At 49.7% G+C, this 23,705-nt stretch overlaps 13 protein-coding genes across 13 annotated transcripts; 7 read left to right on the forward strand and 6 right to left on the reverse strand.

Annotated features, from left to right (window-relative positions):
* Nucleotides 1–25: 25 nt before the first annotated feature.
* Nucleotides 26–1,330, reverse strand: AFUA_3G02190 (NPP1 family protein). Its single transcript, XM_743446.2, has one exon. It carries the CDS (start codon nt 1,156–1,158, stop codon nt 259–261), a length of 900 nt encoding a protein of 299 aa, XP_748539.1. The 5' UTR covers nt 1,159–1,330; the 3' UTR covers nt 26–258.
* A 702-nt stretch (nt 1,331–2,032) lies between these two features.
* On the forward strand, nt 2,033–2,887 carry AFUA_3G02200 (uncharacterized protein). Its single transcript, XM_743447.2, has one exon. It carries the CDS (start codon nt 2,169–2,171, stop codon nt 2,745–2,747), a length of 579 nt encoding a protein of 192 aa, XP_748540.1. The 5' UTR covers nt 2,033–2,168; the 3' UTR covers nt 2,748–2,887.
* Nucleotides 2,888–4,125: 1,238 nt separating this feature from the next.
* AFUA_3G02210 (Zn(II)2Cys6 transcription factor) lies at nt 4,126–5,223 on the forward strand (the record flags this gene model as incomplete). Its single annotated transcript, XM_743448.1, has 1 exon — nt 4,126–5,223. One exon carries the CDS (start codon nt 4,126–4,128, stop codon nt 5,221–5,223), a length of 1,098 nt encoding a protein of 365 aa, XP_748541.1.
* An 86-nt stretch (nt 5,224–5,309) lies between these two features.
* AFUA_3G02213 (transcription factor domain-containing protein) lies at nt 5,310–6,329 on the forward strand (the record flags this gene model as incomplete). Its single annotated transcript, XM_743449.1, has 1 exon — nt 5,310–6,329. One exon carries the CDS (start codon nt 5,310–5,312, stop codon nt 6,327–6,329), a length of 1,020 nt encoding a protein of 339 aa, XP_748542.1.
* A 189-nt stretch (nt 6,330–6,518) lies between these two features.
* AFUA_3G02216 (cupin domain-containing protein) lies at nt 6,519–7,121 on the forward strand (the record flags this gene model as incomplete). The annotated part of the gene is made up of 1 exon (XM_743451.1): nt 6,519–7,121. The coding sequence occupies one exon, from the start codon at nt 6,519–6,521 to the stop codon at nt 7,119–7,121; it is 603 nt and encodes a 200-aa protein (XP_748544.1).
* Nucleotides 7,122–7,206: 85 nt separating this feature from the next.
* On the reverse strand, nt 7,207–7,830 carry AFUA_3G02220 (DUF427 domain-containing protein; the record flags this gene model as incomplete). Its single annotated transcript, XM_743452.2, has 4 exons — nt 7,642–7,830; nt 7,445–7,547; nt 7,301–7,381; nt 7,207–7,238 (listed from the first exon to the last, which is right to left on the reverse strand). The coding sequence occupies exons 1-4, from the start codon at nt 7,720–7,722 to the stop codon at nt 7,207–7,209; spliced, it is 297 nt and encodes a 98-aa protein (XP_748545.2). The 5' UTR covers nt 7,723–7,830.
* A 139-nt stretch (nt 7,831–7,969) lies between these two features.
* On the reverse strand, nt 7,970–9,574 carry AFUA_3G02230 (uncharacterized protein; the record flags this gene model as incomplete). Its single annotated transcript, XM_743453.2, has 2 exons — nt 8,561–9,574; nt 7,970–8,493 (listed from the first exon to the last, which is right to left on the reverse strand). The coding sequence occupies exons 1-2, from the start codon at nt 9,114–9,116 to the stop codon at nt 7,970–7,972; spliced, it is 1,080 nt and encodes a 359-aa protein (XP_748546.1). The 5' UTR covers nt 9,117–9,574.
* Nucleotides 9,575–10,014: 440 nt separating this feature from the next.
* On the forward strand, nt 10,015–11,651 carry AFUA_3G02240 (putative aromatic-L-amino-acid decarboxylase; the record flags this gene model as incomplete). Its single annotated transcript, XM_743454.1, has 3 exons — nt 10,015–10,063; nt 10,116–11,046; nt 11,093–11,651. 3 exons carry the CDS (start codon nt 10,015–10,017, stop codon nt 11,649–11,651), a joined length of 1,539 nt encoding a protein of 512 aa, XP_748547.1.
* A 346-nt stretch (nt 11,652–11,997) lies between these two features.
* AFUA_3G02250 (SDR family oxidoreductase) lies at nt 11,998–13,134 on the forward strand (the record flags this gene model as incomplete). The annotated part of the gene is made up of 3 exons (XM_743455.1): nt 11,998–12,017; nt 12,079–12,316; nt 12,367–13,134. The coding sequence occupies 3 exons, from the start codon at nt 11,998–12,000 to the stop codon at nt 13,132–13,134; spliced, it is 1,026 nt and encodes a 341-aa protein (XP_748548.1).
* Nucleotides 13,135–13,187: 53 nt separating this feature from the next.
* On the reverse strand, nt 13,188–13,643 carry AFUA_3G02253 (YjgH family protein; the record flags this gene model as incomplete). Its single annotated transcript, XM_001481539.1, has 1 exon — nt 13,188–13,643. One exon carries the CDS (start codon nt 13,641–13,643, stop codon nt 13,188–13,190), a length of 456 nt encoding a protein of 151 aa, XP_001481589.1.
* Nucleotides 13,644–13,961: 318 nt separating this feature from the next.
* Nucleotides 13,962–14,824, reverse strand: AFUA_3G02257 (uncharacterized protein; the record flags this gene model as incomplete). The annotated part of the gene is made up of 2 exons (XM_001481540.1): nt 13,962–14,641; nt 14,692–14,824. 2 exons carry the CDS (start codon nt 14,822–14,824, stop codon nt 13,962–13,964), a joined length of 813 nt encoding a protein of 270 aa, XP_001481590.1.
* Nucleotides 14,825–15,134: 310 nt separating this feature from the next.
* AFUA_3G02260 (uncharacterized protein) lies at nt 15,135–16,351 on the reverse strand (the record flags this gene model as incomplete). Its single annotated transcript, XM_001481541.2, has 3 exons — nt 15,135–15,686; nt 15,739–16,145; nt 16,204–16,351. The coding sequence occupies 3 exons, from the start codon at nt 16,349–16,351 to the stop codon at nt 15,324–15,326; spliced, it is 918 nt and encodes a 305-aa protein (XP_001481591.1). The 3' UTR covers nt 15,135–15,323.
* A 3,373-nt stretch (nt 16,352–19,724) lies between these two features.
* Nucleotides 19,725–23,553, forward strand: cat1 (catalase catB). Its single transcript, XM_743457.2, has 6 exons — nt 19,725–21,160; nt 21,227–21,452; nt 21,502–21,917; nt 22,003–22,167; nt 22,224–22,398; nt 22,458–23,553. The coding sequence occupies exons 1-6, from the start codon at nt 20,876–20,878 to the stop codon at nt 23,375–23,377; spliced, it is 2,187 nt and encodes a 728-aa protein (XP_748550.1). The 5' UTR covers nt 19,725–20,875; the 3' UTR covers nt 23,378–23,553.
* Nucleotides 23,554–23,705: the final 152 nt, after the last annotated feature.

Consider the following 23,705-nt stretch of genomic DNA (forward strand, 5'->3'; position numbering starts at 1 on the left):
AGTCTCTTCACTTCCAGCAATTGCATTGACATTGAAGGAGGAGAAAAGAAGGTACATTGCCTAGTTATTCCTAACTTATAATAGACCTCTTAAGTTCAGAGCTCTAGGTCCCTAGATGGTCTCCTCTATTATTTGCCCGCTTGACTTTCTAAAGTCGTCAGACATAGATACTATGACTTTTCATACGTCCAAGGTTAAACATGCCTTACTACTGCTCCTGGACCACAATATGACTGATACCTATCATCTACCCCCATTTTACTCCCTCACAGCCCACAAAGGCACCTTGGGCTCCCATGGGTTGAATTTCTCATTATTCCTCGCATCCCACGGCATCCACTTATCCAGCTTCTCCCCAAGCCGACTCAAATCACTATGCGCACTGCCCCAATTATGATTCAGCAGCAGCCGATTAAACTTGCAGGGCATCTTCTCCAGCGAAACCAGCGGCGCCCGAAACCACCGCCCGGTATCGTTTTCAATCTTATCGTCCTTGGCCTCGGCCTTGCGCAGCGAGTGCGTACCCGACGAACCGAGGTGGTACACGATCTTCGGGTGCGAGCCTTCGAACCGGACCGTGGAATAGTAGTGCGTCGTGTAGTCGCCGTGCGCGGACCACGAGACGAAAAACACTTGGTCATGGAGTGTCCACACGATGACGTGCTCCCAGTCGTGCTTGTGTGCGTTTGAAAAGCCACTGTCGACTTCAAAGTAGTACCCGTACAGATACGCGCACCAGCCGCGGTTGCAGCGCTCACGGACGTACGTCTGGCTGTGGTCTAGTCGGGCCTTGTCGCGGCATCCAGAGGGCGCAAAGGGACCGCCCGAGCGGATCCCAATCTCGCTGTCGCTGTCGCTGTCGCTGTCACTGGCGTTGGCTGCGAAGACGACTTGCTCGTCGTCGGTGGCGGCTCGAACGATTGGCCCTGGACCTGGAGGACGGGGTGGAGCGAGGGTTGGGTCGATACCAGAGTTGAGCTTGTAGTCTTTGCCGATGGCCGCGGTCTGGTAGCAGCTGTCCGTGTCGAAGTCGAGGACGGGTTGGAACTTGATGGCAAGTTCGCTGGCGGTGTCTGGGAACGGGGTGAGGAGCTCTGCTAGGCAGGTTCCTAGGAGCGAGATGAACAGGGCTAGTTTGGGAAGGTTAAGGGACACCATTGCGAGCGCTTAGGTTGGGAGTTGGGTCTGCAAGCTGAACTTGTAGAATCTTGGTATCTGAAGCGCTCCCAACCGCTTGATATATCATTCCAATTGCTGTCCTTCATTTAGGAATGCCATGCTCGTCGCAGCCAGCTGAATGCGATTGATTTTCCCACGCCCTTCAAAAGAGGCCAAGCCTCATCTGAATCGCAGGCCGTATCTCAATGCATGAGGGTCAGAGCGCATGTCGTATTGTGCGACGCCACAAACACTTGGCTAATAAACCGAGTGATACTGTAACATCCATGCCGTGGATACATACATGTACAGGACATCATTAAGCATATTATAGCGCCCCATTACTCTTCTCGAACTGTCAATCCCCACTCAGACCGCCGTTAGTTTGACAGGGATGTTCAGCCCTAGCTACGTGGATGTCGTCGGCTGTTTTGCCCTTTATGCACGAGGTGATTAGATCCGCAGAGGTAATCCTAGATTGGGCTACCAGAAAGGCTCTAGAACTGGTCGAGAACTGGCCATGTGTGTTCAGCTGCCATTATCCCGAAAAGGTTTTCAGCCCTAGATGTTCCTCAGACCCCCGCGTCATCTTCGCATCGGTGATTCCGCTTGCCCACTTGGCAATTTCGCACCCAGCGGTGACTGTCCAAGAAGTCATGACATGACCTTGCAGCAGCCAAGAACTGCAGAATACGATGCAGTAAACATTTAAGAGAGAAAACAGCCGATAGTGCTGAAGAGAATGCCGGAGAACCCCGAGGGTCGAAATGCACTCCGGGTGCATGCAGGTGTTCTCTGCGCTGTAATACCATCTAGGTCACAGTAGTACCCCCACCTCAGCTGGATCGACAGACTTGCCAAAGCCATTCTATATCGCAAAGTCTATAACTCTCGCACCTTCAGCGCCGGTTGCCAGATAACTGTTAAAGAGGAAACCTCGCCCGTTCTAATAGCAGTTGCTCTTACTCTCCCATCAACACTGCCTGCCTGGTCACAAGTAAACCTCCAAAATGGCGACACTCAAGTCACGCAACATCATCCTCCTTCTCACGAGTCTACTCTCCCTCCTCCACCTCGCGACATCCCAAAGAACCCCCAACGAAAACCTCGTCCTCGCCGACTGCGGCATCGGCCTCGGCGTCAACGGCGGCTCCACCTCCCGCGAAATGATCTACTACCCCGGCGACGTCTGGACGGGCAACGGCGCCGACACCAACAAACCAACAATGATGGTCAACGTCCCCTGGTCCGGTTCATATCCCTGGGGCCAAAACGGCGGCGTGTCCGCACGCATGCCCAACGGCGACGTGTTTACCGTACACATTAATCCGAAGATCAAGGACCCCATTGCTGCGGGCGACGCGTGGCATATGTACGAGATGAATTTGCCGCTCAAGTGCTATAGTTATCATAAGGATAAGGTTTATCAGCTTGATGATGGCAAGTGGTGCTCGAGTGCGTATGTGTGCAACCATCGGGGCACGCCCACGCCGCATGTTAAGCCGTCTCCGGCGCCGAACCCGGGGCCTGTGCCGGTGACACCGAGTCCGCCTTCCGGGGGTGCGATTTGTGATGTTTTGAATAATTAATGTGTTGGTGTTGCTGGGGTAGGGGGTGGTTTGATGCATGTTGTTAGTTGTGGGACCAGGAAGGTGTAGAAGCGTTGCATGTCCCCGCTCGATTTATATTGTGTCATGGCATGCAATGGTGGCATTTACAGTTCAAGCATTTAGTTTATATAGCTAACTATTATACAACTAAATAAAATGGATAGATATCCTACTGGCGTGGTGAATCGATATTGATATTTCGATAGACTAGCTACTAGGAATATTTCTAGGGACATCCTCGAAATCAGAGATTACCAAGCAAAACAGTGAGGTTTGGTTAAGCTAAAGAGATAAAGCCTCAAAAACCATAGCTACCAATTGACCAAACTCAAATCAGTTTTACCCAGGGGAAACTGAAACCGGTGCAATCCCCTAGGCTAGGGGCTGAACCCGAACCGCTTGGGGTTCAGAGACGGTCAGATTAGATTCTAGCGGTCTGGTTATGCAATTCTAGGTAGGTTTAGCCTGTCTTCGAGGGTAAGTCTCACTGCTAGGTTAATGCTAGCATTTGCTTCCAGGCTTGAGTGCCAAACCCATTGGGGTAGAGTTGGGGTAATTCCGCAGCTGGCTGTGGGACCAACCGGGTCCGTTTGCTGGAGCCGTTGACACGTCCGGCAACAATTCAACTAGCCAGGCAGGAGTTGAGGCCGTTGGTTGGTGTTCCTGGGATCACTATTACATCTAAGGAGCCGAGAGCCGTCATTCGTCCGCAAATCACGATATAGTCTCTTCAAACCCTCTCCGGCTTCTGTGGAGTGGCATTTGTATTGTTTATGGCAGTGGAATATTACGCAACAGTGATACTAAATGCAGTTGACAACTATTCAAGAGGTCCTGAAATAGAATAATGATGAACCTTGGAAGTGATCACTCCAAGGGAAATATTCCCAATTGATATGCTTTGATACGTATATGGCTTTCTATCCTATGGTTTACTGTCCCTTCAAACTATGGTACCTGTAGCTGTCCGGACCCATAGATGTTGCCTCCGTGGGTCAATCTCTTGATTCCCTTTTCGAGCCCCTTCAGATTTAAGATACTTGACTAGACTCAATGTTTAAATCGTTATCCCTCTTGATTGCAGAATATACCAGTTAACTGGGATAAATAATACAAGGAGCAGGCAGTGTTTGGTCTACATGACGTAATCAGAACGAAGCTGTGCCACAATTTTTTTCCGTTTCATTTTTTTCTCCCTTTACTTTCCCTAAGAACCATCCAATGTCTACTCTGTACTTCGCATCATCTGTTAAGCCAGTAAGCTGACATAACACTGAAATAGCCAAAAAAGGTTCTGGTTCTATGGCTTGTTGCTACAACAGACCCCTCAGTCATTTCAACATTCACAATTAAGATTATGAAGCTCAAATCTGCTGCAAACTTTTCCGATACAGGGGCAAAACGGGCCCCCAGACAAGATCCGGTGTCCTGCGAATCTTGCCGGCGAAAGAAGCTCAAATGCAATCGTCAGCGACCATGCAGTAGCTGTGTTACTCGAAGGCTGTCCTGCAGCTATGGTATATCGCTGGAGAGGATTGAACCAGCGATAGTTGAGGTGGAAAATGCAAGCCACACTAATACTGCTCCATCAAGTCAAGGCGTTAGGGGCCAGCCGAGGGAGGCTGCCACCATGACGGTTCCTTCTATCACGGATCCTCGATCATCGCGAACAACTAATGAATCGGCCAAAACAGCGGACTGGCTAGAAAACATACTCATGTCCGATCGAGTTCCAAGTGTAGTTTCGAGGCATCTGCAGGACGAAGTCGGCCAGTCTGAAGCCGCTCATGACCCATCCAGGGACAATAGAGAGCCACGTCTCGGTGAAGCGGTCCCAGATTTTTTTCAGCATCGGCTGGCATCAAGTGAAAATCCGATGACGGTCGATCTCGTATCTTACCTTCCAGAGATGTCAAAAACAATATCATTGTTCAGATACTATTGTCAATACATCGATTATCTGTATCATGTCATCATTCCATTGCGTGTCGAGGATCAAATCAATTGCATCTACCACTGCATCGACACAGCCTCACCAGTCAATTCATCCCACTTAGCGCTATTGTTCAGCATCTTGGCCAGCTCTGTTTATTTCCAGTATTCCAATGGTCTGTCTACTTTTGCAGAAAGATGTAGCCGCGAATTCGTTTTCTTGACTGGTGCCGCATTGATAAGGAGCAATTACACTGCATGTCCTACACTTGAGGGACTCCAGGCGTCGCTCATTGTCATGCACTATCTGCCTAATCCAAGTTTCCACTCATCGGTCTGCTCTCTGTTTCTTCACGGGACGATCATTGGTCAGGCAAAAAGTCTCATGCTGCATTGCATTGACTCGCCCCGCTGCCGAGAAGAAAGGGAAGCGAATGGATTCGACGCACATGAGCTTGAACTAAAGAGACGACTTTGGTGGGATATAGCGACTTTTGATTGGCAAGTTTTCGCTATACGATGAGATAGAATCGGTCTAATTCTTTCTGCAGGCTGTTAGGGTTCTTGAGTGGTCCCCAGGAGTGGACATATTTGATTAACCCCCAGCTCATGAATGTCCGGGAACCATTGAACATCGATGATGAAGGAATCCGGGGCAGAGCGGTTGCCACACCATCACCAATGTCGGAGCCAACCCAGATGTCCTTCACTCTTCAGCGACTCAACCTGGCAGTCGTATGCCGCGAAATAGTGGACATGACGGCCTACGAACACATGCATGGAATCGATGTTAGCTACGACAAAATTCTCGAATTGGACCGCAAGCTGCATCAAGCATATAACAATCTCCCGGAATTCTATCGGCTCGATACTGTTTCCAGGCGTCGTTTTGCAGCCCTCTATCGTAGCCGACCGACGATTGCATGGCAGAGGTGTCTTTTGCAGCAAGCTTATCATTCGCGTTTCTGCCGACTGCACCGTCTGTACTTCATCCGGGGAGCCCGAGAGCCCGCGTATTCGTATTCGCACGTAATCTGCCTCCAGTCTGCGCGTAAAGTGCTGGAAATCAAGAGAATCATGGACGAGGACGAACCAAAGTTCATGCCGCCAACATCAACAGTCTGGTCTGTGATGCATCACGTTTTCATGGCTGCAGTGATCCTTCTGATGGACGTGTGCTTCAACTGGGATGACCTTCTGGCTGATAAAAGGAAGCAAGAGGTGCTTGATGCATGTCGTATGCTCAGCGAGGCTCAACGAACATCGTCCTTGGTTAGCCAGGGTATCCAGGCTATGATGGACGTGCTGCAGAAGCACTGGAAAAGTGGAAAACACTCCTCTGCCGATGGACAGCCTTCGAATTTACCGTCATCACCTGCCTTGGCTCCTGCTGCTGTTGCAGAGCCAGCGCAAATCGTTTCCAATCATGACTCGGCAAATACGAATGATAAGAAAGATGATCCGTCCGCAGAGACCTCTTTCCATTTTGATCAAAATGAGGGTCAAGAGCGGCCACTGGAAGAGATATGGACGGAGATGCTTGACAGTGGCGGCGACCTGAACTTTGCGACGCCAGACTGGACGGACTTGTTGACCGACTTGACAAATGCCACGCTGCCTTGTAACTAACTGCTACCATGGGTGCAATTCTTCTATCGACATAAACCATCGGATACCGTACCTGATTCCCTTTTGGGCAATGATGTATGTATTACGACCCAACCGCCACCATCAATCCAACACAAAAATTGTAGGAAAGGCAACTCAACCGTCCAAATTTGTGAAAACAACAACAAACGCAGTTATGAGCAACCGAGAATGCCACGAGATTCGAACAACCTCCCCACCACCAAACGCTACATCACCACCCACAGCACCGAGGGCGAGTCGGTGTTCATCTCCCACTCTCAAATCCCAGAATACATCCCTTCGAAACCGATCAGCGACGATGGGGATATTGCTCTTCTCTACGCAACAGTATCCAATCCTGTTTCTGTAGATGACGAAATTGACGTCCAGGCTTACGATGAGTACCTTCATACCTCGCCTGGACTGACGACTTCGCTTGGCACGGTCCTACGAACGATCGATCTGCATCCGGGGAAGACGAGTCCCATGCACCGAACGGTTAGCGTTGACTACGGAGTGGTCTTGGAAGGCGAGGTTGATTTGATCCTGGATTCTGGGCAGAGTCGGACATTGCGGCGGGGGGATGTGAGTATCCAGCGAGGGACGGCGCATTCGTATAGAAATCGGAGTGATACGGAGTGGTGTCGGATGTTGTTTGTCTTCTTGCCGATGCAGAAGTTGACCATTAAGGGTCGAGATCTAGACCAAGAAGTGTATGACGAGCACTATGATCATGACACTGGGAGTGAGAATGAATCGCAAGGGGGAAATGGGAATGGAAAGGGCTCTTGAGAATACGTCTGTCATATTACAGATTCGTTTACTGTTTATAAATTCAAGTTGACTGCACCATACATTAAGTAGCGGAGATCCTATCCTACTCGACACTAATATCCACCTTGTCCTTGTCTGCCACCGAAAATCGTCAGTTAATCGCTCTTGTTAGCAGTGACGGCGTAGAGTGAACTGACAGAAAGCAACATAGTCTTTGATATTCTTCGCCTTGTCGTAGGGCTGGGCGTAGTACCACGCCACATTCGGAAATGTTTTATCTGTTGCATAGAGCGATCATTATCTAATGTACCCAAGATGATTTAACATGCAAATAGTGATACCTCCGACGGTTACCGTGTAGTATGAAGCGTCTCCCTTCCAGGAGCAATGAGTCGACAAGTCCGTTGGAGTGAAAAGCGCCTTGTTTATAGCTGATGGTGGGAACTACAGTTATCACAGATTAATACACATTGTCAGACAGATTTATTATTCCCAAAATTTCATATTGACGATCAAAATTACTGGCGAGATGACCTACATAGATATTGCCTTCAACTGTCTCCCAGTTGTCGGACTCGGCGAGAACGGTTCCATCGAGAGTTGCTCTGGCACGAGGCATATTGAGATCGTTTTCAAATAATTAGTGAGAAAGCCTAAAAAAGTTTGAGTAGAAGATTTGAAGATGATGGACTGACAAAGCGATAATCTGACATGTATTCTCTGGAAATGACCGCAATAAAAGGAAGAAACAAGTGCGGGGAAACAACTGCAAGATGACAAATCCAGTGAGACGCAAAACAGACAGATCAAACACAATATAGCACTCACACTCTCTCAATAGTCTTCAACCTATCTTCATAGGATGATCACTCCTTCCTTCCCTTGCCAGGCGGAGGAGATGCGCTCGACCTGGGACTAAGCTCATAGTCCGAGTCAAAGTTGAATTTCTGGTCGTAGGGCCAGTCCAAGCGCAATTCGGGCTCGACATCATCACCCCAGACCACGTCCTGGCTGGCTTCTGGTCTCCAATCTGCCAGGTCAAAGCCCTCCACCGTCTCGAGCATCCTGTCGAGTTGTGAGATGACGTCGTTCAAACGGCCGATACAGTGGGGCTTCCTGAAGCCCTCAAGAGGGTCACGACTCGAATTATGGTAGAATTTGCGATCGTCTAACAGCAACCGCAATCCTTCCACAATCCTCGACGGCTTGGTCTCTTTATTTGGAGGGGCCTCCATCAAAACCTGCATATGAATGCGTATGTGATGATCGCATTCCTCATGACAGATGACTTTACCATTCTTCTCGGCCTGTTTGAGCGGCGCTATGAGCGTTGACTCTATCAAAGAACTCATATCCCGCATCAGTTTGTGGCGGATTGCCAGGAGATCGTCTATTCAATTTGTTAGCCAACATGTCCAAGATGAGGGAAGCAAATGAAAATGGAATTGGGTACTTACCGAACATGCTCTGGTCAATGAGTGTTCGAGACAAATCAATATCCACCGCATTGCAATCGACGACTATAGACCGAGTTGCCTTCTTGAATTGCTCTTTGAGGTTGAACACCCACATGATTCCCAGAAGGTAACCCGCAAGCTCTGTACTGTTACATTGGTCAACGAACATCCTTACGTACTGGATCCAGGGGCGAGCCAGAGTACAAACGGCTGGGAACATGTCGAACATGTGCACATACTTGGCAATTTTGTGAAGCAGCTTCACATTCAGCTCATCCGGGATCCCTTGGAACTTCAAGTGCGCAGCCTTCATGATGATCAGCATGGCATCCGGATCGAATCTCTCGAAGGCCATCTCACGCAGTCCGTCCGGCCGGACAGGAAGGGTCTCAAGCCACCTCCCACTCAAGGCTTCGAAGTAGATCGATTGGGATTTCAAGATGGTTGTTGAGACTCGCAACTCGACAGGTCGGTTTGCATGCTTCTTGTAAAGCAGAATGAGATCACCATCGGGAGCGATGTCATGGCGCTCTGGTTTGACCTGGTCAATCTCCATGGTGCTCCTGGTGGTTCAGTAAGTCGCTAGCTGCGAAGTTCTATTCTGTGCGCGGGATGGTTGAATAAGGAGATATGACAGAAGAGATGAGATTGGGAAGGATGAATGGTGTCGATGGGTTCCATCTCGACTCAGACTCCCATCTCTCTATATACTCTTCTATATAAAGAGCTTCCTATGTTTAAGACATCTCAATGCCCATTTACCAGATGTCTTGCTGACAGTCCTTACGTTGGAGACGGTGATAAGGACTGATCAGAGACAGAAATAAATGAGGGCATATATACAAAGATGTCTTACAAAAGTGTCTTAGGCAGGCAAAATCCAAAGAATGCTGAAGTCCTATTGTTCAGCCAAGTGCCTTGAGCTCTTTGTTGTTTTGGTGCTTTCGAATATGCTGAGACACCGCATTTTCATCGCTTCACTCGGCCAGTGAAAAACAGAAAGTCATCATTGTAGACGGTAGATTAATATGAAAGAGATCGGCCAAAGAGCTCTCAGTGACCAGTTGCTAATCCCCGGCCATTATTCCTTGAATGAGCCCTAAGGACCGTCTTTCCCCCTTTGGGAAGCCTCGGTGTAATTTAGATACTGTGATACTGTATCGTTACATACTCCACTGCGGAATGATCCCGCCTGCCAGTCTTGGTCCCGCCATGAGGCCTCTACCATTTTCTTTTTAAACCTTCTCACTTTCTCTCCTGTCGCACTTCTTGATTCCTGAGAAAAAAAACTGCCTATAGACTCTCCGTGTATCAGAGACATTCTGTCTTCGTCTCTGGCAATCGGACACTCAACCACTCTACCGTACTGGCCCATACGCCGCCCTCAATTTGAATTTGGACTTTGCTCGGAAGACTCGGAATTGCCTACTTGAACTTCTCCTGCAGCAGCGCAAATGGATCGCGACCAATTTAGGGCCGCTGCGCATGCGGCGATCGATGAAAGTGTGTAGCCTGCATTATGATGTCAATTCTGTGCTAAAAATTGCTTTCATAGTCATCGACTACTTCGACGGTCTCCCCTCCCAGCGTGTTGTTCCGACCATTGAACCAGGTTATCTTCGCCCCTTGATTCCCGAAAATCCTCCGGAAGAACCAGAGCAATGGTCTCAGATCCAGGCAGATATTGAGACCAAAATCAAGCCGGGCCTGACTCACTGGCAATCTCCGAATTTTATGGCTTTCTTTCCGGCCGGTGTGACGTACCCCAGCATCTTGGGTGAGATGTATTCGGCCGCTTTCACCGCCCCCGCTTTCAACTGGCTCTGTTCCCCTGCATGTACCGAGTTGGAGACGATTGTAATGGATTGGATGGCCAAGGCATTGGGTCTTCCGGAATGCTTCTTGAGCAGCTCGGAAAACAAGGGAGGTGGTGTCATTCAAGTCTCTGCTAGTGATGCAGTCGCGACGGTGATGATCGCTGCTCGGGAAAGGAGGGTGCGCGAACAAGCATTGGCTGAGGGTCTCAAGGACGGAACGGTCGAGTACGAGGACCGTGTGATGGAGCTGAGACCGAGACTGGTGGCCCTGGGTAGTAATCAGGCTCATAGCAGCACCGCGAAAGGCGCACTACTTGCTGGAACGAGGTATCGCAGCGTCACTGCGCGGCTAGAGGACAATATGGAAATGACCGGACCACGGTTACGAGAGGTACTTGAGCAGTGCGATAAGGATGGGCTCACCCCATATTACATCACGCTTGGCATGGGTACAACCAACACTTGCGCGTTGGATCGCTTTGCGGAGATCAAGGCTGTGTTGAAGGAGAAGCCGCATTGGCAGAGAATCTGGGTCCATATCGACGCTGCCTATGCTGGTGCTGCGCTTGTTGCGGACGAGTGGCAGTATATCGCCAAGGACTTTGCGGAAGGTGTTGACAGTTTCAACATGAACATGCACAAGTGGTTGCTTGTCAACTTTGACGCAAGGTACTACCTACTAGCTCGTTCGGATATTCATTGCTAACATGAATAGCTGCCTGTATGTACGCAACCGCTTTGACCTCACAGACGCCCTCGATATTACTCCCGCCTACTTGCGCAACCCTTACTCCGAGACTGGCCGAGTCATCGACTACCGCAACTGGTCCATTTCTCTGGGCCGGCGATTCCGCGCGCTGAAGATTTGGTTTGTCATGCGCAGCTATGGCCTCAGCGGCATGAAAGCCTACATTCGCAAGACCATCGGACTCGGCAATATCTTTGCCGACCTGGTGCGAAGTCGATCGGATCTATTCGAGATCATCACCAAACCTGCATTCTGCTTGACTGTCTTCCGGATCAAGAGCCCTAGCCTTCAATCAAATGCCGAGTCCTCGGTGCCTCGGATTGACGACGCTTCAAACGCCATAACTAAGGAGGTCTACGAGCTCGTCAATTCGCGGGGAGAGATCTTCATCACCTCGTCTGTTATTGCAGGCGTATATGCCATCAGGGTGGTAAGCGCCAACCCGGCAGCCGAGGAGAAGTACCTCCGACGTGCGTTTGAAATTTTGGTTCAAACAGCCGAAGAAGTGCTCCAGAAGCAGCAGTAATAGCCTGACTTAGGGTTACTCCTATTTGCATTGCATCACGAAAAAACGCCATTAGCAATGTACTACATATAGATCTTCATATATACAGTGGTTGTCCGACCTTTTATAACCTTGGTTGCCTTTCATTAGAAAGGATTCTACCCAATTACATTTATTCTGACGGTCTTTCCTGGAAAGGATTAGCGTCCTTGGTCTTCCTTCGTTTGTCGGAAGCTCGGAACAGCTCCGAGTGTAATACCGAGCGATAGCCAGTTCCCCGCATTGATCATTCAAAGGGCGCGATACAAACAGATTCATCAAGATTCACGGTAACGACAACACGTATGAGACAATTGACGCAAATAGCATGTCGATGAAGCTGCCATCGTAAGGACACCAAATTTTTCGAAGCTCAACCTAACTGGAGAAATGTGGCTCACAACTCCAGTCGAGTACTAGTGACAGGAGCCACTGGCTTCATCGGGGCCCATGTGGTAGACAGCCTGTTGGATCGAGGCATTACCGTGCGCGGGGCCACACGGTCGTTGTCCAAGGGGGAGCAGATGAGAGCTGCTCGACCGGACCACGCTTCCAGGCTCGAGTTTGTTCAAATCGAGGATTTTTCGAAACTGGGGGGGTTTGACCATGTCATGGAGGGAGTTGACGCAGTCATTCACGTTGCTAGCGTATGTCTATCGCCATGCCATTCCACACAAGATGATTAACCAATCGCTAGCCATTCACCTATAATACCACAAACAACGAGCAAGAGCTCATCCTCCCCGCCATCAATGGCGTCAAATCCATCCTAGCCGCTTCCGCCAAACCGGGAAGCACTGTCAAACGGGTGGTACTGACATCCTCGTTTGCCTCCGTCATTGACATTTCCAAGAATCCCGGACCTGATTTCACCTACACCGGCGCCCACTGGAACCCAATCACTTACGAAGAAAGCGTCGACCCTGCCACCAGCGCGGTAGTAGCATACCGAGGCTCAAAGAAGTTCGCAGAGCTCGAAGCCTGGAACTTCATGGACAGAGAGGGGCCTCCTTTGGACCTCGTCACGCTCTGTCCTCCAATGGTGTTCGGGCCGATTGTACATCCCGTGGCTAGCATTGCGCAGCTGAATGAGTCCAATGCTGTTTTGTGGAGCGTTGCAGCCGGCGCTGATCCGTTACCTGCCGCGAGAGTATCTGCCTGGATTGACGTGAGAGATCTCGCTGAAGCGCACGTTCAGGCGTTATTGACACCGGAAGCCGGTGGGAAGAGATATGTCCCTGCGTCCGGGGAGCCATTTTGTTACGAGTATGCGGCTGATATCATCAAGGAGAAGTTCCTGTGGGCGCGGGAAACAGTGACCACAAACTATGAGGCTGGGAAGAGGCCCGGGCCGACATACAAGCTGGACGGGGCCACAGTGACTAGGGAACTGGGAGTGAAATACCGCAGTTTTGAGCAGACGGTCGAAGAGCTTGTTCGACAGGTGAAGGAGACGCTTGCATAGTGGTATTCCCTCACACACTCACACACACAAAGAAGAAGATTTCAGTTCTGTCCTCAGATATCTGCAATCGCATCAACTTCCACCTCGACCATCATATCCCTATTCACAAACCCATTCTGCACAACAATCATCGTTGCCACAGTACCAACTCCATTGCCCTGCTGCTTCCCCAGCACCTCCCGGAACCCCTCACCGACAGCCATGCAATCCTCCGAGCGCGCAACGAACATCTTTACACGCACAATACTGCTCGCTCCCGCGCCCCCGAGTGCTTTAACCGCCTTGACACTTTCGGTCAACGCGACGATGGTCTGCTGTTTTGCATCGCCGGGGAATAAGATCCGGGGAGCCGAGGCGGGGGACTGAGGGTCGACGGCTGTGGTTCCCGCGACGAAGATCTGGTTGCCATGGCGGACAGCGCGGTAGTAGCCGATTATGTCTTCGTAGGGGGAGGATGTTGCGTAGAATTGTTTCTTGCCGTCGGGAGAGGTGGTCACGGTGGAAGACATGGTGGGTATGGTTTAACTTTCAAATAGCAGTAATTAAGTCAATTATCGACGTTACGAAGGGTTTTCCTAGTCTTCATATATGTTGTCGGGAGTTGCGTTCATGTTGCATGAAGAATGAGTCATCGGAAGCCGTAGGCACCTCTCACTAGCTTTGTGGCTTCAGACAGGCCAGAACATCGGTCGTATTCGGCTTTAGTCACTTGGGACACAATCATACTTAACCAATCATTACATGAGTCAATTAATACATGCTATACGAACAGCTATAGTACATCGGGTATCAACAAACATCAATGATACAATAACCCTGACATCAATTCATCTCTCCAGAAACCACTCAAAAACACTCCGAAACACCTCCTTCCCCCTATTCTCAATAACATCCCCGTGGCACGGAATAACACGGTCAAAATCCCAGTTGTAGATCCTCCTCACCGACTCCGCAAACGACGCCCTATCCTGTTTCGACAAAACATACCACGCAAACCGCCGATGTGCCGTCGGCGGACTTGCCGTGGCCTGCAACAACGATATAAACGCCCGATTCAGCAGCCCGGCCGTAGGAGACTCCTCCGATTGCGCATACTGCTCCTTGCAGGGGAGATTAAACAGCAGATCCGCCTCGATGAGCGTCCGCGACGGTTTGTGGCAGAGGATGATCTCGCGGTTGCCGTGGCCGTCCATGTACTCGACTTCGAAATCCGCGTGGAACTCGTCCGAGATGCTCAGCGAGTGTTTGCCGTCCTTGGTGAAGATGTGGTCGAATGCGGGGTCGTCCGGGTAGGACCGTGAGGTTTTGCGTTTCTCGTAGAGGCCTTCTGGGGCGAGGATTTGGGCGTCGGGGAAGGCGCGTTTCCACGTGGTGATGTGTAGGTGGTGCTCGATGTCTGGGGCGATGATGTATTGGACTTTGCCGCCTTCGGAGGCGATGATCTGCTGGACTTCGGGGGTCAAGGCGACTGGGGAGATGACTGCGAGGGAGCCGGTGCGTAGTTTTACTGGGCTCTGTCAGTGGTGCGATTCGTAAGTGGTTAGATAGGTATGTTACCTAGTGTGCCTCTGCCTCCGATTTTGAAGAGTCCAAATCGGGAGAAGGGGACGCTGAATGTGGTGATTTCCGGGGTGACTTTGCGGATCACCATGACCTTGGATGGGTCTCCGGGGAACAGCTTGGATGACATATTGAACTGTGGTGCCTGGCCAAACGAAACAAGAATAAATGCTGTTGCTTCTTTCTCTTTGAATGCTATGAAAACCAAGTACTTATATATTACACCGGGATGCCGAGGTCGCCAGCTATACAAGATACTCCTCCGTACAGAGTAGTAATCGCAACGGTCTGGACCCGCAAGTAGATCGGACAAACCGAATGTTTAAAGACTGGTGATGTCATAACCGTTATTCTTTCATTTCTAGAATTTGTCATCACGATATATCCACTGACTATCATACCACAAGCAATCCTCTACATTATAATGCAATAATTTTATCATAACTACCAACATAAATCTAATGCTGGGCCCATTTCGCATGTGCTCCTTGAGATCACTCAGTCAATAAGAACGCAAATGAAAGATTGGAATATATGAACATGTTTAAAACATGGGCTGAAGAATCTTTCTTTATGAAATTAAGCATAGAAGTATAGCTGGTTACGATTATTCTATAGACATTAGCAAACTAAAAAGGAGCAGTCTTATTAGCAGGCGCAGCAGTATACAACTGCTTTCCGTTCTTCTTGAAGCCAGTAATGACAGCCTGACCTTCGGCACTGATCACCCACTGAGTGAATTTGTCAGCCATCTTCATGTTGCTCGCCTTCTTGCCGACCAGCATGTGTGCGGGATTGAGCAGAGGATCGGCAGGGTCGTCGGTGGCAGCCTTGTAGATGGTGGTCTTGTGGGCAAGCGCCTGGTCGATTGAGAGGTAGGTGCCGCGGTCGGTAATGGTGTATTCCTCGAGGAGAATAGCCGCAGTCAAGGCTTGGATGGGATAGGCAATGTACTGATGATACCAGGTGGAGTACTTGGTCGCCCAGGGGACCTATGTTTGTGGTCAGTCAAGGCGTTAGATCGAGGTGAAATGGATGACTGACTTGTCCAATCTCGATCCACAGCTGGGACTCTTTGATGTTTGTTGCTGACTTGTCATAGCGAGTGAGGAAGCGAACGGGAATGGCGACGTTGGCGGCGTCGCCTGCCGATGCAACGGCGTAGATGTGCGAGAACATGGTCTTGATGTCGTCGGCCTTTTTGAGTCCGGCCGGGTTGGAGGGTGGTCCAACTAGCAAAAAGTGGTCGCGCCAGGCGTACCATGCAGGGCTTTTAGCGACACCCTGCTTGATGGCGATCTCTTCAGCAGCGGGGGTATAGGTGATGCCAACATCAATGGTGTCGTCCTTGAGGTAGTTGATGGACTCGGTGGTGTCGCTCTTGTACCAGGCGACTTTGAATGGGCTGGAGCCGTTCTTCACGCTAGACTGGATGAAGGCATCAGCGAGAGCTATGACGACAAGAGTCAGCAGGTTAGTGGTTGATGGACGAGGTGATTCCAAGCATACCCTTGATCAAGCCACTTTGGCCAGCTCCTCCATTGCCAATCCGCAGGCGAACGCTGCCCGCAGAATATCCGCCAGTGTAGACCGCGGCAGGGTCAACTGTTAGACAGGAAGCTACGAGGAAGGCCAAAGAAAAAACTGACTGGAGCATGATGATCTATCGAAGGGTTAGGTGGATGTCGGTCAAAGTCAAAAAGTCGAATGAATACTGACGTAGAAATGAATCGGGACAAGGGAATGACCCTGATTTATGCTCTGCATTTGATTTCACGAGCCCTGCATCGTATAATTTGTTGCTCGGACAGCATCATCATGTCTCTGAAGAGAATGCAAAAGACGCACGACCGTCTGCATCTCACGTATCCCAAAAGCATGGTGTGTGGATGAACTATAGGCTACCAGACGAACCCATGATCTCAAGCATTACTAGTTCTGGAAGACATTGCCAATCCTGAAGCACTGATGTCCATGACTCCTAGGTGCAGACTTGTTACCAAGTAGACTGCATTACCAGTAAGATCTTCCAGGGTTAGAGCTAGAGACGTAATCTGTGATGTCTCTGGTATTTTCTTTTCCATAACGTCGCTATGCGGAAACGGCTGACAAAGGAAAAGACCTATCAAAAACCTTGCCCTAGCCAATCTGTTCTTTCCAAAACCGCTGCTTCCTGAGGATGCGTGGTCAACTTGTGCATCATCGCAGCTGAAAATACGTAGTAGTTTGTGGTTGGACCCTTCAGATTTCAGCTGAGCTGTGTAGCTATTATTGCCGATCAAGGTCTGAACCCTACATACTCCGTAGTTTAATAAGATTAACCAATGTTGATTTTAGATATCCCAGCACTTGTTTGCGTGCAGGTAACTCACTGTCGATATTAAAAAGTGCGAGGGCTATGATAGTATTAGATTATGTACAATTCCGCTCGAGGGTTAACCAGACTTGATAACGATACAGAAGCATATATCACTAAAATGGCAGTGCTTTGTTCACTATGACCTCAAACACCCTCTATGACATCTTTAAATATTTGTCCACAGACTGTGTCAATCTGCGACTCGTGCCAGGCTCGGAGAATTTGCTCCTATTCTAGATCGAGAAATCTCATAACATTAGCTGAAAGACTGATTCAAGAAATTTCCACTCATACCATCTCCATGCCCCTCACCTCTCTACCTGATTTATACCCACAACAACCTCGTCTTGTAGTAGCTGTCCCATGATAATTATTTACCTTGCCACAGACAGTAGCAACGAACACGCTGATTGAGTAGCAACACCATGGCAACCAGTCTCACACCTATCTCTCTTGTGGTTATAACAGCGATTTTATAGAGAGCAACATACTCATAGCTTGTGACAGAAACGGGGACTGGTAAAGCATAGTGCAAAGAGTCTATACTGAGTTCGTGGTATTCATGTACCATTCGCTGTCCAGCCCAAACAGCTAACTCCTACAGAGCAAATCATGCCGTATTCGCTCTTAAACTATCAACATGTCCAAACGGGTATCCAGCCCCAGATATAACGAAAGATTGAAAACATGCGCCAGACACACCAATCCATGGTTTCTAACGCTATTAAATGAACCCAGATCCAGTCACAGCCCATATCAAAAAGAAGAAACCGGAAATCACCGTGACGTTCAGAGAGCCGAGCGGCATTCCCAACTGGCTCGCCAATACACCACCAGGCAAATGTTTTACAAAGCCTGTGTTCCCCTGAGTGAATCATGCTTCTTGGTTGGGCACAAGGCCAAAGCCTGACCATCGAAAGAAGCTTCAATCACTCGCGCCTGTAGCCCCATGATTGAGATGATGGAGACGTGTAAAAGATGTCAGTATTGGAAAGTGACTCATTACCAGTGGGGTCTGTCGCGACCAAGTCATTTACATGATATGATGGCCTGAACATGTGGACAGGTAAAGCCATTCTATCTCCGGTATGGTAGCACCTGACGAGGGATGATCATCCCAATATAAACCTTGAATTTAGTCTCCGACGCTAAGTGCACGTTAACTGGAGAACAGGTTCAGAGCACCCGGTGGGCTGCGTACCATTTCGGAGCCCAAGGGACTCTCTCATCCTTGGCGGATTTATTGCAATACGAGACGTAACTCAAGAGGCATACATCATCACATGTGCGCGATCTACGGGACGAATGAAGAAATCTTCTGTTTCGCCGTCTAGGCCGTTGGAAACACCCCTAGCGCATCCTCCTCGGGATTCGAAATTAGGTGGCCTGGGTAGGGAGTGAAGGAAGATGTCTTTCAAGGCGATGTTTCGTTGAATGTCATAGGATCAATACAACTATGGGCTTTGCAGACGCAGTAGGTTAGCTTTATCAACTCTAAGCTCTTTAATGCTCAGCGCCACGTTCCTCAATGCCTTTCACATCCTGCTGAGGGGAGATTCCCCAATTTCGGACGTGATGGAGCAGGCATGCAACCGAAAAGAGGATCTGAGTAACTAAAGCGGATTCCCAGTTGATGAACGTACCGATCTCTGGTTAGAAATGGCGGTATTAATCGCGAGGAGTTCAGGTTCCGACGTGCTCCTCAGGATTTGCAAGACATACCCCGGCACGACGCCCACATCCAATATCTGGAAGTTGACGTTCATCATGGCGTGTCTCCATCATGTATGACTATGCGATTCGGTCCCTGGAATATTACCTATGTGTTCCACCCACATGATATACCTGGGTCCTTTTTTTCTAGCTATACCTTTTGTACAAAGCCAATCCCAGGGTAATAATTTCATAGCACATAGCAACCATAGCTTTGCGGCTATCAGCACTCATGGCCATGGCTATTGGATTTGGGGGTATGTTATACAGCCGATGCTATCCGGTCTTAACCCTAGCATCATCCCTGCTAAGTGCTTTGTTGGCCTGTGCTAGTTACCGGCTGATTGTCCGATGGTCCTACGGCGATGGCTCGGTCGAAACTTTTCAATAGGAATAAGAGATCCTAAACTATATCTACTCGCACTAAGCCAGAGATGACACCTAGTACGCCCAGTTCTATTTTAATCAAGTCCTTCATCGGTCAGTGGGATAGCTTGGGCTATTGCATAAGCCAAGGCGCGGGGGATGCTTGGCAGTAGGAGGGGAAAAGGTAAGCTCATTGATAATTATGATTGTTGGGGCTTCACGGTGATCGAATGTTGGTCGTTTGATGGGACAATGGATTTGTGAGAGAAGTTCTATTGTCCATGGAGCGATAGGCTTTCGTGCACGACGTCTAATAAGCAAGGGGTAGGATTCAGGAATGCTGTCAAGACCTGCTCGGGATGAGTTGGATAGAGGTTCAATTGCCATGGTTGGGACTAGCAAATCAGCTCAAGAGCTGCTTATTAGCAATATCGTGGCTGGAAGAGGACTTTAGACTATAACGCTAAGGATCAACGCAATTGGGACCTTGTCTTTTCCCACCAATCCGCTGTAATACAATTGTGACGAATGCACATCAAGTGCATTAGGAAACTCTTGGCTCTGATAGTTACATCTGCGCACATTCCTGACCGATCATACGGTCGCAGTACGAAGTTCCTAGGTATCTGTGAAGTCAACGCAGCCTCTAAACCACGGTGTAGGTGCCTTATGCAAGTTCCTTTGACCTTGATTGACCAGGGTCTCTAAAAATAGACGAGCACAAGCATCTTCGCCTCAGCACGGGATTGATTGCATATGCAGGCTGTTTGTTTGGATTTCAGCAAGGACCACAGTGAGCATCCAATGGTCGTCTCTGCTTTATCACTCAAAGAGATAAAATCCAGGAACCGAATATGACGAGGGATATCCGAAATGATCGTACAACAGCAAAGTATACTCCGCAGTATGCTGCGATAAAGTTGGAATGAGAGGTGGAAATCGCGATATGAATTGCCCAGTGCAGCAACGTCATGACCAGCAACTGGACGGTGAGTGGACATGGAGCAAAGTGGAATGATTGTCGGTTGTGAGACTTGCCAAGTTGAAGCCATCGACATCCGAACAAATAAAGGTGATTGTTGAAGTGGGGATGTTGGGAGTGTCCAGACCGATGCTATTACAAATATTACCAAGCATCGCGGCCTCGACCACTTTCTGTGTGGATGTGAATGTCAGCAGAATACACATCGCATACTCTAGACCGGTCAAATGAGTTGATGATCATCTTCTTCACAAGCGAAATGACCATTCCCGCCAAGACTGGATCTGCTGTTGCCCGCACCTTCCATTGGAGGATGCACTGTTTGTTTGTGACTGACTAAATGGGGGAATCTGACTCGTTCTCCCCGACTGCCTTCTTCTTTGTGACAAACCAAGTGTCAGGACTCAGGAACGAGTGGATAGTTGAAGGAGCATCACATCGCTATCAGGTTGCCGGGTCTCCACTGCATCACGTACCTTGCTGCACTTCCTATGGAGTAGACCGTTTGACTTGCATAATTTCATATCCGCAATATTAATTCGTCTGCTTCCTTGCTTAGTGGTTCTTGGTATTGTTGCATCCCATGTGGTGATCGGCGCCCCCCTGCTGATACTGGACTGAGAAGCAGTGGGTTTGATGGATATATAAACCAGCCTCTTGCCCCTCTCCGATCTTTCCGATCCCCTTGATGATCAAGCACAAGCCCAAATTGGACGCGCTTCCTTTCCAATCTGTCACCGCATAACGGAGACTTATCAAGAATGCGTCTCACGTTCATCCCCAGCCTCATTGGCGTTGCCAATGCGGTATGTCCCTATATGACCGGCGAGCTCAACCGTCGTGATGAGATATCCGATGGCGACGCTGCCGCAGCCACAGAGGAATTCTTGTCCCAGTATTATCTCAACGACAATGATGCCTTCATGACGTCCGACGTGGGCGGCCCTATCGAAGATCAGAATAGTCTCAGTGCCGGAGAGCGTGGTCCCACCCTGCTCGAAGATTTCATTTTCCGTCAAAAGATACAGCGTTTCGACCATGAACGGGTATGAGACCAATATTCCTTAAGGCTTTTTCCTATAATGTACAGGATTATCTGACCGGGTTCGTAGGTCCCCGAGCGTGCGGTCCATGCCCGTGGTGCCGGCGCCCATGGAGTCTTCACTTCATATGGCGACTTCTCGAACATCACTGCGGCTTCTTTCCTGGCCAAGGAAGGCAAGCAAACCCCTGTATTTGTCCGCTTCTCGACGGTCGCAGGAAGCAGAGGTAGTTCGGATCTGGCCCGTGATGTTCACGGTTTTGCCACTCGTTTCTATACCGACGAGGGCAATTTCGGTACGTTGGTCAATTCGCACAACTGACATCGTCTTGCTAAGTGTCATAGATATCGTTGGAAACAATATCCCTGTATTCTTCATCCAGGATGCTATCCTCTTCCCCGATCTGATCCACGCCGTCAAGCCCAGAGGTGACAACGAGATCCCTCAGGCTGCCACTGCTCATGACTCGGCCTGGGACTTCTTCAGCCAGCAGCCAAGCACGATGCACACACTGCTCTGGGCTATGTCTGGGCATGGCATTCCTCGTTCTTTCCGACATGTTGATGGGTTCGGTGTGCATACCTTCCGATTCGTGACAGATGACGGTGCATCCAAGCTCGTCAAATTTCACTGGAAGTCTTTGCAGGGCAAGGCCAGCATGGTCTGGGAAGAGGCCCAGCAGACCTCTGGCAAGAATCCTGACTTCATGCGTCAGGATTTGCACGATGCAATCGAGGCTGGACGCTATCCGGAGTGGGAAGTAAGTCGTCTTCCATCGTCATCACGGCCCCCTAATCTTGTAGACATCAAGCAACCTTCAAGAAGCTAATGCCTGATTCAATCAGCTCGGTGTTCAAATCATGGATGAGGAGGACCAACTGCGGTTCGGTTTTGACCTCTTGGACCCCACAAAGATCGTGCCAGAGGAATTCGTGCCCATCACCAAGTTGGGCAAGATGCAACTGAACCGCAACCCTCGCAACTATTTCGCTGAGACCGAACAAGTTATGGTATGGTGCCATCAGGAAGCTGATACAGAATGAATCTGTAGTCTGACTGCAAACAGTTCCAACCTGGTCACATTGTCCGTGGTGTTGACTTCACTGAAGACCCTCTCCTGCAAGGCCGTCTGTTTTCGTACCTGGACACTCAGCTGAACCGTCACGGTGGCCCCAACTTTGAACAACTCCCCATCAACCAACCTCGCGTTCCCGTGCACAACAACAACCGCGATGGAGCAGGTGAGACTTTTCAAACTTTTAAGGCCAGTGCTTCCATTAATCTTTTCATATTTCTGCAGGCCAAATGTTCATTCCCCTCAACCCTCACGCGTACTCGCCCAAGACCTCCGTCAACGGTTCCCCAAAACAAGCCAACCAGACCGTCGGCGATGGCTTCTTCACAGCTCCTGGACGTACCACCAGTGGCAAGCTTGTCCGTGCGGTCAGCTCAAGCTTTGAGGATGTCTGGTCTCAGCCACGGCTCTTCTACAATTCTTTGGTTCCTGCCGAGAAGCAGTTCGTTATTGACGCCATCCGCTTCGAAAATGCAAACGTTAAATCTCCCGTGGTGAAGAACAACGTCATCATTCAGTTGAACCGCATCGATAACGACCTTGCACGACGCGTTGCGCGCGCTATTGGTGTCGCCGAGCCTGAGCCCGACCCGACCTTCTATCACAACAACAAGACTGCCGATGTCGGCACTTTTGGAACCAAGCTGAAGAAGCTTGATGGCCTCAAGGTCGGCGTCCTGGGTTCTGTCCAGCACCCGGGCTCGGTTGAGGGAGCTTCCACCCTCCGCGACCGTCTGAAGGACGACGGTGTCGACGTGGTTCTTGTCGCAGAGCGTCTGGCCGACGGTGTTGACCAGACCTATTCTACTTCAGATGCAATCCAATTTGACGCTGTGGTCGTTGCCGCCGGTGCAGAGAGTCTCTTCGCGGCATCCTCGTTTACCGGTGGGTCCGCCAACTCAGCTAGTGGTGCAAGCTCTCTGTACCCCACCGGTCGGCCCCTGCAGATTCTCATTGACGGATTCCGGTTCGGCAAGACTGTTGGGGCGCTGGGAAGCGGCACAGCTGCTCTCCGCAACGCGGGGATTGCAACGTCTCGGGACGGCGTGTATGTGGCTCAGTCAGTCACTGATGACTTTGCCAATGATCTTAAGGAGGGCCTTAGAACTTTTAAGTTTTTGGACCGGTTTCCCGTGGATCACTAGGGGCTGGGTAGGAGAATGGTGAAAATGTGCCTTAACGCCCGACTCATTCTTATGACTTTCACTCGGTGACTCGAGAGTTGCTGCTTCTCTGTCTATACCGTGCTCTGTACTACTGTAGTACTAATCGTACAAATATTCATCAATTCAAATCCATCTTCTTGTAAAGCTTGAGCTCACACTTCGCTCCTTAGGTAATAGCATTCACCTGAGCGCTGCCTGGAGGCACAGGTGACTGGCACCTGACGGACGGGCTAAAGCCGGATATTTGTGCGGGGCGGCCAGAAGTCTCCAGAATGTCTCTTGGTTTCTTTAGTTACTTCCTCTTACT

The sequence above is a fragment of the Aspergillus fumigatus genome, chromosome 3, assembly GCF_000002655.1.
Source record: "Aspergillus fumigatus Af293 chromosome 3, whole genome shotgun sequence".
In the NCBI taxonomy this organism is placed as follows: Eukaryota; Fungi; Ascomycota; class Eurotiomycetes; order Eurotiales; family Aspergillaceae; genus Aspergillus; species Aspergillus fumigatus.